General features: G+C 38.7%; 1 protein-coding gene across 1 annotated transcript; it reads left to right on the top strand.

Annotated features, from left to right (window-relative positions):
* The first annotated feature begins 1,994 nt into the window (after positions 1–1,994).
* IFNB1 (interferon beta 1) lies at positions 1,995–2,558 on the top strand. The gene has a single exon (XM_004446750.1). The coding sequence runs from the start codon at positions 1,995–1,997 to the stop codon at positions 2,556–2,558; it is 564 nt and encodes a 187-aa protein (XP_004446807.1).
* The last annotated feature ends 10,770 nt before the right edge of the window (positions 2,559–13,328 follow it).

The following is a 13,328-nucleotide window of genomic DNA, read 5'->3' as shown; positions in this document are numbered from 1 at the left end:
ATTACAACCGACAAGAGTAAGGAATATAATAGAGGGCTATTTGGCAAATACTTTGGGCATACTATACAATCCAAAAGACAGGAAACCTATTGATGATGGGAAACCTGGAGCTCAGAGTTGCTCCAGGCTAATAAATCCACATTTACCCAGATGTCAGTTTGTCACAACAGAATTAATGTCTGTGTACATTAAGTATATATTGAAATCACTGTAAACAATACAACTGATGCAGTTATCTGTAAAATGAAGAGACTTTCTTCAAGCATTTGAATCTTGTGTTGCTAGGGAGTGAGAGAATTCACATTAATGAATTCATCTGATTCTTTCTTTCTCTACCACCAACCCCTTGGTCTAAAATACTGCCTCCATCCATTTTGCCCTCTCTCCATTATTTTTTGCTTACTGTATTCAGAGTGATTTTTTTCAAAGCCTGTTCAAGTTAACCCCTCTTGTCTTAAAACCCTTAGATGGCTTCCATTGCTCTTTGTATAAAGAAAAATTTCTTAACATGGCCTTATAAGCCTTGCATAATCTGGCTCCTACTTGCCCTGTCCTCATCTTGGATCATTATGTGATTTATTCTTTTTATTTTGGCCACAATGGCCGTTGTCCAGTCTTTTGCCCTTACCATGCATTACCCCACAGGGCCTTTGCACAAACAATTCCATCTGACCTTCCTCTTGATATCATGAATCTCTTCTCTGTAACAGTTGTCATATTTGCATTTTATGTTTGTATATTAATTTTTCAATTAATGTTCTTTTCCATTTAACTGTAAGATGAGAGTGAGGGCTACCTATCTCCAGTATCTGATACAGTTCCTTGGACAAAGTGAAGGTTCAGCACATTCAGGTTGAAAAATATAATGTAGGTTTTTCTGAAAGCTGAATATTATTACTTTAAATACCAGAATTATTATAATATTTTTGTATTGAAATCTTTAAAAAACCATTTTATATGATCTCCCTATATAAGCAGAATATAAAAGTCAACCTTTGATCTTTTACTAATGTCTCCTTTATGAAAATCAGTTACTAAACTATAACACAAAAAAAGTCCTTAGTAATCTTGAGATAGAACCATTTGTCACAAAAATAACATCTATAGTTTTTCTGCCGTCTTGCTTCTAGGCCTTCTTCTAATTTGCTGTATCTAATTTGCTTGAGGATGGAAAATCAGATATTTAGATTTGTTAGAAATATGTATAAAATGAAAATAAATAGGCCCTGAATCATAATCACAAAGGTCCCCTATGAGGAGACTCAGGAGCTCTCATGTATGGACTATGTAACATTCATTTTGTCCACTCAGAGATCTTGTTTAATCCCCAGATTTTGGCTATGTTCCAGATAGCTGATATTCCCAAACAAGGGATCAGCTATGTGATGTCTTGCTGTACATGTTTAAGGTCCTACAAAAAGAAAAATTCAGATGAACTTAGTTTAACACTAGTGAGTTTAAGATGGAAAACGTTGGTGTCTTTTTTTTTTTATCATAAACTGCATATATTTATTGTTTTCTGATAGTGTAATTGAGAATTAAATATAATTCTGATGAAAAATACAACTTTCATATAAATAAGGGTAAAAATAAATTTTATAATACTAAAAAGAAAAAAAAAATTTTTGTCAAAGTTTCCTATAAGGACCGAGTTCTAAATGGCTTGACTTTATTTTCTTTCTTTAGTACTTGGTAATTCACTGAAACTTTACAAAACATTAGAAATCCTCACAGATGATATATATTTTTCTTAAACATAAAAAATAAAATAGAGGCTCACAAAAAGAGTTTTTAGAAAAGAACTAATAATGTAAATGACATACGAAAACTGAAAGGGAGAACTGAAAGTGGGAAATTCCTCTCAACAGAAAAGACTGGGAGCCATCCACATAAATAGCCCATAGCCATGGATGCAAGACATTCTCACTGCAGACTCTTGAAGTCTTCACATCGGTGTACAGGAGGTGGTAGGCAACACTGTTCCTGTTTTCATCATGGCCAACAGGTGTGCCTTCCAAATCGCTCTCCTGTTGAGCTTCTCCACCATGGCTCTTTGCATCAGCTACAATGTACTTCGTTTCCAACAAAGCAGCAGCAATCTGATTTGTCAGAAGCTCCTGAAGAAGTTGAATGGAAGCGCTGAATACTGCCTTCAGGACAGGATGGACTTCAAGGTACCAGAGGAGATTAAGCAACCCCAGCAGTTCCAGAAGGAGGAAGCTGCATTGCTCATCTATGAGATGCTCCAGCAGATCTTTGGTATATTCCAAAGAAAGTTCTCCAGCACTGGTTGGAATGAGACCATCGTTGAGAACCTCTGTGTTGAACTCTATCAACAGATGGACCGTCTGGAAACAATACTAGAGGAAAAGTTGGAGGAGGAAAGCTTCACCTGGGGAGACGTCATGACCATTCTACACCTGAAGAACTATTACCTAAGGATTACCCAGTACCTGAAGGCCAAGGAGTACAGCAGCTGTGCCTGGACAGTAGTCCGAGTGGAAATCCTTAGGAACTTTTCCTTCATTAACAGACTTACAGAGTACCTCCAAAACTGAAGAGCAACCAACCTGTGCCTCTAAGACTGGACAAAGTTAACAATGATTTCAGGCACTCTTTAACCAGCAGAGGCATTTTCAAGTGACTGAAAGCTAATGCACTGCATTTGAATGGACAATTAAGACTTTTAATTTTTTATTAATTTTTTATTAATTTATGTATTAAGTTATTTTTTTATACTTTATTTAAACTTTTACCTCAGAAAATAAATTATTTATGAAACAAAACTCAGCATGGCAGTTTTATTTCCATTCTGAAAATTTCAACAATACTTATTAAAAATTGCTGAAAACCTTTTAGATGTTCTATGCAAAATGTGCCAGGAAAGTAGTATAGCTTCTAGTACCTGCCTTCGAGGAATTTAAAATTCAGGGATACCATATTGAATATGCAATGTAAGAGATGAAAAGAGAACCTGTACCTTATAGGGGAATAGATGTGGCCTGAACTTACAGGGGTTTAAAAGGACGGAGGTAGGCAAGGGTCTCGGTAAATAGAACTTGGAGTGCCTGTTGCTTCTAGTCTGTGCCCCAAGCTCTCTAGCCCTGAAGTTAGAATTTGGCTGGCCCTTGGGTAACCAGGGGAATATGTCAGTTCTTGGGTTCACTTTAAACCCATCCCAGTGATCTGCAGGATGCTCTGCCCATGGCAGGATTTTAAAATATTTATGTGCCCCACTCAAGTCTGAGAGTGAGAACTTCCAGGCATTTGGTGGCACAGTTAAGAAGCCTTCCCTTCATTGTGCTCTTCACGAAACAGCCAAGCTGTGTGGGTCTACTTAGGAAGCTGAGGTCCCCTGGCCACTTCCAGGACACTGCTGCCAGAGGGAGAGTGAATCCCTCAGCCATCTGGCTAGGTTTCTCTCCTCATTTTTCCAGAAAACTAAGTTTGCTCCTAGATCCCCTGGCCTCGTTCACACAGAATTCCAGAGATACTGTATGTGGTTTTCCTACTATTCTGCATCTCAGAAGCCACACGCTCCTGGAATCTGAATCCAACACAAGCACAGCAGATTAAGTCAAGTTTCAGGCCAAATGAAACACCGGGCAACAGGAGGACAGGGGAAATTCAGGTGGGATAAAGAGAGCACTACCTTTTCCCAGGGCTTCCTCTTGGAAAACAGTTTTCTTGCCAGTCCTTTTGGGCACCTGGCCAGCATGTGCCAACTTTCTGGGTTTTTGTCTTTGTATGGAACCCAGTAGGAACTTGGGTTATTATCACTGTTGCTATTATTTCAGCTGGCATTTACTGAGCGTTTCTAATGAAACAGGAACTATGTTGGGCTCTTACAAAATTGGGATTTAATCCTCTTCACAAGCACTCCTCAGGTAGGCACAGTTACATCACTGCCATTTTACAGGAGAGGAAACTAAGTCTCAAAGAGGTTTAGTAAGGTCACACATCTAACGAATGGAGGTTAAAAAAAATGTACAATGGGAAGAATCATAAAAAATTTCATTTGTATCTGGACAGCTTCTCCTAGAGCAGTAAAGAAATCGAGTTCCTTTTAAAGGATTCAACTTTGAGGAAAAGAAATCCTTATCAGTCAAGAGTCCAAGAGACAGTGTTATTGTCCAGACAATGAATTTGGGCCCCCTATCCTGGCTCAAGGCAGTAAATACACAGGCTGTGGAACCAAGAAGCGCCATCCTGCAGAGCCTGCAGCCATTCTGAGCCAGTCCCAGCTCCCTAAAACAACCAATCCTCCCTCTTCCTCCAACTTTCAGCACCCTACACCGAGCCCTGACAAAAGCCCTTCCACGGCATGCTCCTTCTGCCTGAAGGTTAAGGACAAAATTATTCACAGAAAAGCAGAGTCTAGGCAGGGTTTACAGGAGCCAGAGGATGATAAAAAAAAAAAAAAAAAAAGTATTCTCTCACTGCCTACCACCCTCTCTGGGCTGAACTGCTAACTTGGCCCAGAAATGGAGAGTCTGGGGTGACCCTCGAAACTCCTGCCCTGCCTGTGCGCCGGGGTCAGAAGAACCCGTGAGAGGCTTTTGGTTCATCCAGAACACGAAAAGTATGGTCATCACAAATGGAGGAAAAATTACAACTAAAATTAATTTGAATAAGAATGAGGATAGTCTCAAAGTGCATCTGTGAAATTTGCATATGCGAAACAGATAGTTTTATATTAGGGTTGATGATTTCATCTTAGCTGGCACTAGGATATCTCTTATGGAGGGAACGCACTTTGTTTAGGAAAATACCTTATGGGGCATCTCAAGAGTGGGATCTCAGGTTATGGATGGGGCAACACACACACAAAAAAAAACCAGAAAATTACTTATAGCATGTTTTTGTGTGTTTGTTTCTAAGAAGAAAAGAAACGGAGAGAAACCCACAGGATGGTCTGGGGCTGTGATGATCCATGGAATAAGGCAAATGGTGAAAAATTTCTGGGAGGTGAACAAAGGACTTTGAAGAATAGGGACATCTCACACACAACTTGAAATTATATACACTGATATGATGAAACCCATCTCTTCACCTTCCCCAAACCTTTAGAAAAGAAGAATATTCATATAGATTTCTTAAATGCAGACAGTGGCCATACCTTGATAGATGGACCTAATTAGTGGACAGAAGGAAGAGCCAGACAACAGAGCATGGAAGATGTAGCTTAGCTTCTCCTTGAATCTTATCGCAGAATGTGAGAGGAAAGGGATAAGCTGAGAATTAAACTCAAAAGCAAAAAGGAACTATAAATTGATGGTTTTGAAAATCCTCAGCCCGTGCAGATAGTGTGCTCTGAGACCAGGGTCAGCAGCAGCTCTAATCTGGATACTCACTGAGCTGCTGGGAAGTGAATCCCCAGTGGACAGGGCTCAAGTGAGGGTTTAACTGAATAACCTTTGCTAAAGAAGGGGTGACCAAAGATGGACCCAGTCAGTTATTTCAGGGGAAGTCAATGGAACCTGGAAGAGAAAGAAGTTATCGCCATGAGACAGAAAAGCCAAGGACCAAGGATCACTGGCAGCCAGCCTCTCCCACAGTCTTCAGGTAAAAGCATCACTTTGCTAATGCCATCACTTTGGACTTTTCCTAGCTTCAAAATCCAATACACTCCCATTGTTTAAGCCATTCCACTATATGGTATTTGTTTTAGCAGCCGGGGAACAAAGACAGGTCCCTTTGCCAGGCTAAGTTTACAGTTGTTTGTTATCCTAAAACCTCTTAACAACGCTCCAAGATAAGATTAATTAACAGGTCCCTAGAAAGAAAAAAATTTATGCTGCAGTCTAAGTTAATGATTGTCAGCAGTTATATTGTTAGAGTTTGAATATATGTCATGTGTGCAAAATAGTCCTTCCTATTGCCAAGAAGGTGATCAATATCCCCACAGGCTATAACTTAGGAAAAAAACCCAGAGCACTTTATATACCCTTACCTGAACCAAGTGCATTTCAAATTGTTGATTATAAAGCCCAGGCAAGGCTCTAGGCAACTATTTTTAGGTTATGTCTTCACAAAGCTAATACATGCAATAATAACATAATACAAAAATAATACCTACAGTTCTTAAGGACTTAGTATCTACAAGGGACCCTGCTAAGCCTATTATATACCATCTTATTTAATCCTCTGCCATTCTCATGAGTAAAATAGCTATCCCCTTTTTCCAAATGAGAAAACTCGAGGCTGAGCAGGGTTAAATAACTTGTTCAAATCCACAGTGGGTAAAGAACAGAGACAAATTTGGTACCAGAGACCATAGTCTTAATTATCTGTAATGTCTACAACCTCCCAAAATGTGATTTTTAAATCCACCTACCTATCATTGATACTGTGACTTGGAGAAGGAACAAAAAGTTCTCTGGCCCAGGAACCCACACTAACAGGTGCTCTAGCTGCCAGCTTTGCTTCACTTGCTAAGCTAATATCGGGTTGCCTGTGGGGAACTTTTGCAGAAGAGACTGCTGCTTCACTCAAGTAGTTTGTCTCCCTTTCATTCCATTCAGTCGGGGACTCTCCTCTTTCTCTAGAAAGTACAACAGGAAATTCCCATTTGCTCCTTCCCCAGATTCCACAGAGACTATTTTCTCTTAGGGTTTTGGCAGCAACTGTCTGAATCGTGAGTCATAGATTACGTTGGCCAGGCTGCATTTCCTTCTCTCACTAGGTTTGTATCCCCGTCCAAGGAAGAAGGTGCTATATGCAGTTTCCCTTTCCAAGTCTCGTACCAGTTGCTTTCATTATTTCATAGGAATTTTTAAGAATTAAAGGGCCCACATTGTTTAACGGAAACACAAAACAAATTCCTCTCTCCTTTCAGTTTCATTTTCTAATTTTGGGACTCCTTTTCTTTTTCTTTTTTTTTCTTTTCATGAAAACCCAGAGATAAAACAAATACTTTTCAAAGCTGAAATGACTTAGTAATTAAGAATTGGAGATTTATGAATTTAAAACTCCAAATTCTTTTTTTAAAAGTTTGCTGCATTCAAGCAGAAAAAGCCCAAGACATGGAATAATACAAATCTGAGAGCTAATGTATTCTGCCACTTTCTAACTCTATGATCTTGGGCATGTACTTACATTGGAGGGAATCATACCCAAAACCCTTCAAGATTGCTGTGAGGAGGAAATGCAACACCAGAATGTATGATGAGGCCCAGGACAGAGACTTGCCTATAGAAAATGCTCAACATTTAACATAATTAAAAGTGAGTAAAAATTATAGAAATTTCTTACACAAAATTAGGTAGGCTTCTGGAATGGCCTTCCTGAAATCTCAAATAAAAAGCAAGTCTTACCCTCACATTTATGGCCAATTGATTTTTCACAAGGATGCTAAGTCCAACAATTGGGCAAGAATAGTTTCTTCAACAAATGGTTCCACAAAAACTGGGTATCCATATGCAAAAGAAGGAAGGTGGACCCCTACCTCATATCTTACACAAAAATCAACTCCAAATAGATCAAAGACCTAAGAATAAGAGCCCAAACCATGAAACTCCTAGAAGAAAACATAGAGAAGCATCTTCAGGCCCTTGTGTTAGATATTGGTTTCTTAGATTTTACAACCAAAGCATTAGTAACAGAAGAAAAAATAGATAAATACGATTTTATCAAAATTAAAACTTCTGTACATCAAAGACTTCATTGTGAAAGTACAAAGACAACCCACAGAATGGGAGAAAATATTTGGAAATCACATATCCAATAAGGGTTTAATATCCAGAATGTATAAAGAAATTCTGCAATTCAACAACAGAAAGACAAACAATCCAATTTTAAAATGGGCTAAAGACTTGAGTAGACTATTCTCCAAAGAAGATATACGAATGGCCAAAGAGCACATGAAAAAGATGCTCAAGAGAAATACAAATCAAAACCACAATAAGATACCATTTCTCATCCACTGTAATGGGTGCTATTTAAAAAGAAACGAACATAAACAGAAAAGAACAAGTTTTGGAGATGATGTGGAGAAAGAGGAACACTCATTCTTTGTTGGTGGGACTTTAAAATGGTGCAGCCTCTATGGACAGCAGTTTGGTAGTTCCTTAGAAAGTGAAATATAAATTTGCCATACAACCCAGCAATCCCACTTACAGGCATATATCCCAAAAACTGAAAGCAGGGAAACTCAAACAGATATTTGCACACCTATGTTCATTATTCACAATTGCCAAAAGATGGAAACAACCCAAATGTCCAACAACAGATGTATAGATAAACAAAATGTGGTATATACATACTATGGAATAATATTCAGCTATAAAATGGAATGAAGTTCTTATATATGTCACAACTTGTATGAACCTGGAAGACATCATGTTGATTAAATAAGCCAGACACCGAAGAACAAATATTGTATGATTTCACTGATATGAAATAATTAGAATAAGCAAATTTATACAGTCAGAAACTAGAATATAGGTTACCAGGGGCCAGCATGGGGGTAGGGAATATGGAGTTAACACTTGATTGATAAAGAATTTCTGTTTGGGGTTATGGAAAAGTTTTGGTAGTGGATGGTGGTGATGATAGCACATTATGAATTTGGATGTATATAAAAGAAATTTTAGGTTGAATATAAAAAGTTTAATAAAAAACATAAGACTGTACAACACAAACAGTGAAAACTCTAATGTAAGCTATGGACTATGGTTAATATTTCAATTATAATAATTTTCTTTTATCAATTTTAACAGAGACACCACACTAATGCAAAATGCTAGTAATAGGGAAAACTGTGTGAGATGGGAGTGTGGGGTCAGTGAGAACTCTATATTTTCTGCATGATTTTTCTGTAAACCTACAACTTTTCTAAGAAAAAAAGTTTTAATTTAAAAAAGTAAAAATAAAAAAGCAAGTTCTTAGTAATTAGATGGTTGAGAGCAGTATTCCTCTCATAATGGGGTCTAAATGAATGTAATTTTCACCAAAGTCATATTTTTATATGTTGGGAAAGTATATTCAGCATATATGATTACAAAATATAAACAAGAAATTTCTAAAATTCCAATTTCAACACTTGCATAAGTGTCCCCTGGAAAGTTATTTAAGAGGCAAAACAAACTATTTCACAAATCTTTGAAATGTAAAGAAAAAAGATGGGAAGTAAAAAAGAGTTGGTAGGGAAGGGTGAACAGGAAGGAGCAGCAGTCTTTGTTATCTCTTATGATATATCTGAACTGTGCTCATCTCTTTACATACCACCCTGGACACGTGTTATTGCCTGCCTGGCTCGTAGGACCACCACCTTGCTGAAGAAGTCAGCAATGCTTATCTGGGAATGGGCATCTGACCCTGGGGGACCCCTGGGAACACTAGCACATCCATGGCCACCGTGATTGGTCGGGAGTAGACACGTGACCCAAGCAGAGGCCATGAGCATGATGGCCTGAACTCCACTGAGGCAGGTTCCTGGTCCAGTGTAAGCCTGGAGAAAGACTTCCACAATCGGCTGTACAGCTTGTGGTCTGCACACCGTGAGCCTGGCATGTCCTACATTGGGAGAAACGTTTAAGAATGAAACCAACTCAGAGGACAGCAAAATTTTCCCTGAAAATATTGCTTCAGCCATGCTTGAAGCCAGGTGAACCCCTACAATGCTTAAGTTGTCCAAGCCTTGAGATAAGGGTAGAGAGGACTGAAAAATAAAATAGAAAGCCACCCACCTACTCACACACCTCCTGCCTTTCCAAGCTGCCCACAGTACTTTTCTATGCCATATATTTTTTAAGTGTGCATCAGATAAATCTTCCCAACTTCAGAAGTACCTGACTAGTCCCTTCCCTGCTCTTCCAGTGTGAGCTTGGTCTGCAATTTATAAAGCTGCCTACAAATTCAAAACTGCATTCTTTAAATTTGGAGGTCTTCTGAACCTTTATAGGAAGATAGCCAGGGCTTCAGTGTTAAACTGTCCCCTATTTCTGTTTAAAAGGTACATCTTCTAAGAGGCACATAGTTTTATCCTTCAGTGAAGTTCAACAAACATTTCCTGAGCATACGCTGAATACCGGACCCTGTGCCTTACATAGACAAATAAGATACGCACATTCTTCTCAAGAAGCTCATCATCAAGTGAAGGAAACAGATAAGTATACAACTAAAATGGTAGCAGGGAGATAAGCGTCATGCTAACACCATAAGCAATTTCCTATAGAAGCCCAGATGAGAGTATGATTTATTCTATCTAACAGGATCAGAGCAGCCTCACGGAGGCTTTGAATAGAAAAAATGCAGTATTTTTAAATAAAAATCATGTGGTAAAGAGCATTTAAAAAAGGAGGAAAAATCTGAATCAAAGAGCAGAATCATGAAAATACCTGGCCTGTTCAGGGAATGTCAAGGACAGTGCAATTGGAGAACAGGAATTGGGGTAAGAGCGGAAAGGAAATGAAGCTGAGATCTAAGTTGGGATAGATCTGAGGGTCTAGAGTGCCAGGTTGTAAGGAAAGGGGTGACTTGGTCAGATCCCTGCTTAAGAGACTCCGCAAGAAATAGTCCCCTCTCTCTAGCTCAGTTTCCTCTAGCTGTAGGAGAAACATGCAGGGGCATAGACAACTTAAACTTTCTTTAAAATGCTGCTATGAAGCCAAAGTGAAAACCAGCAACTAAAATGTCACAGAAATCTTCAAAAGCTGTTAAGATCATCCCATCCATTACATTTGCTGTAAACTTTAAAAATTGCTTAAAGGATAAGCTTCTATTTGGTGACTTGGCTTTAAGCCAGTTGGCCTCTGTTGATCTCCTGTGGGTCTTAGCATCTGTTGAGGAAGGGCAGGGCCACATGTGGGGAAGGAGACAATATTCAATATATGCTTATTCACTCCTAACTGCCACTTAAGTCTCTTCTAAATTCCAACATGGATTAATTTTGTACCATAAACCCTATCCCTGAGAAATGTGGTCTGCATGAGAGTTTCCTATTCTTTGTATTTACCTCATATTGTCCTTATTTCTTATAGGTTAATAACATTGGATTCATTATGCCAAGAGTGCTCAGCCTTCCTGGGCTCTGTTATTAAATTTTCTATAATGATTGACAAAGAAGGGCTCCCTTCTCACATTGCTTCCTCCTAAACCCTTGGTTTTACACCCAGGGCCCTGCTGACTTGGGGAGGTATGTGTAAAGGGGTGTGATAGACACTCTCACTATGTGTCCACTACCTGATTAAGACTTGTTGCGCACAATGCCTGGTATATAATAGGCGCTCCATAAATGATAGCCTTTTCATTTTTGCAGGCAAATTTTATCTATTATTCTCTTGGTGAAAGATAGGCGGTTCTATTATAAAGCACCTCCATCCCTATGCCAAAATAGGAGTTCATAAAATCTGCCCAAAATTTAAGATAATTCAGGCAATTATTCCCCTTCTATGAAATTAAAAACAACAATGTGGTCATGTAGTTGGCTGTCAATAAGACAGAATCTAGCATAAAAGCCCATGGTTATCTAAAACATATTTGTAGAATGAGAAAATGGCCTGGACTCTTATCCTCTGATTCCACATCCAATAAACTTTCTGCCTTTCATTGTACAATTTCACAGATGTTGTTCCCTGAACCCAGACTTCCATTGGAAATCTCATTAAATTTGGTGCCCTTTATAGAACTTCCAGACTGACTCTTATTCCCCATCCCTTGGTGGCCCAGCCAAATAAACACCTAAATGAAAATATTGACAGGGGCAACTTTCCATCTGTAGGTATCTTAAGACAGGGAGCTTCTACCAGTCCCTAATGAGCCTCTGTCCCCTTTTCTATCTTGTTTCTTTATTTGATCATCACATGGGAATGGAAGAACATAGGCAACCCACAGGCAGGGTATTGGGCACACTCAGGCAGTGCCAAAAAGCCTTCTAAAGATTCTGAGCAAGGATAATGAATTATCAAACTGTGATAACTTCCAAGGAGACATCATCTCACCCATAGGTAGCAAGTTTTTCACCAACAAATCTAAAAATTCTCCTGACATTTTTCTCTTGTTTTTTTTTTTTTTCCTTCTTCTTTGATTTGCTAGAAGTCATAACTGATTATAACCCAAGGAGAAAAATAGTACCGGAGGTAAACAGCAGGAGAACAATTTATGCTACTGATTTGTTGGCCATAATAAACTGCTTTCATTGATCAACTTAGCTAAAACTGCCCCTGCAAAACCCATTGTCCAATTGCACCTTACTGTGATATTAAGTGGCTACCTACTTGACTGTATGTGCTATACAATTTGCCTCCAGCAGAGAATAGCCCATCAGTGATCTTGCCCATCAGTAACTAAACCAAGGTAAAAAGGAAATGTCTTTTCATAGACTTTTCCCCAGCCTGACCACATAGTAAGAAGGACTGCAGGTCCAAAACAATGATCCTCAACTCCTGTTTTATTTCCCTTCTTGCCAAATAGTTAAGCTAGGAGCATACTATCTAGTCATAAGTCCCTCTGCATATATCATATCTTTCTCAATACAGTATTTGAATTTCAAAAGATAGCCTTTTCAAAGAGCAGATTAGAGATCTGAGAATTTAAAAAATGAAGTAATTTTCTCTAAGTGAAGTGATTAATAAAGAGCAAAGGCAGAATTCAAAGAAATGCAAAATGTTAATTGGCTGAGGCAATGGTACAATTCAGTAACTCTTTCATTTATTAACTGGAGGGAAAACTGTAGTTAGGACACATTCCCATGAATGACAACTGAGAAATCCTCAAATTTCTGCATATTTATTTATGTTATTCATTCTACACATGTGAATTGGACAGCTCATCACCTGCAAGACATTAGATACACAACGGAGAAGATTGAGAGTTATAAGACAAGAATATAAGTGCAGTCACAGAGGTATGAGAGAGTTGCTGGAGTAGAATGGAGATGAGTCCTTTTTGACATCCATGACTGGATTACCTAATTGTTGAAGCAGTGATCAAATACGAAGTCCATTTGCTTTGACCACATCAATGAGCCTGCCTTCCTTCTCTCAGCCTTCTCAGGCCTTCATTATTCTCTCCCAACAATCCACATGCCCTCAAAAAAAAAAAAAAAAAAACAAACAGATAAAGATATCAGGACACTTACAGTTGAAAGTATAGAAACTCACCTCCAACCATTAGGTGAAGATAGGATTTATTGAAAGGATGGAATTGCTTATAGCTCCAAAGGAAGCAGCTCAGGGACCTCAGGAGCAGGAACTGGAGAGTCAGTCCTGCCAGGATTCTTCTCTCCTCCTCTCATGTTTCTCTCTAAGCAGATACACGGGTGCTGGGCAACTCAGGATCACACCCTTACTGTTCCATGACCAAAAGGGAGACATTTTCATATATTA

The sequence above is a fragment of the Dasypus novemcinctus genome, chromosome 8, assembly GCF_030445035.2.
Source record: "Dasypus novemcinctus isolate mDasNov1 chromosome 8, mDasNov1.1.hap2, whole genome shotgun sequence".
Lineage (NCBI taxonomy): Eukaryota > Metazoa > Chordata > Mammalia > Cingulata > Dasypodidae > Dasypus > Dasypus novemcinctus.
The sequence above is the reverse complement of the archived record's forward strand: the minus strand, read 5'-3'. Positions and strand labels throughout refer to the sequence as shown.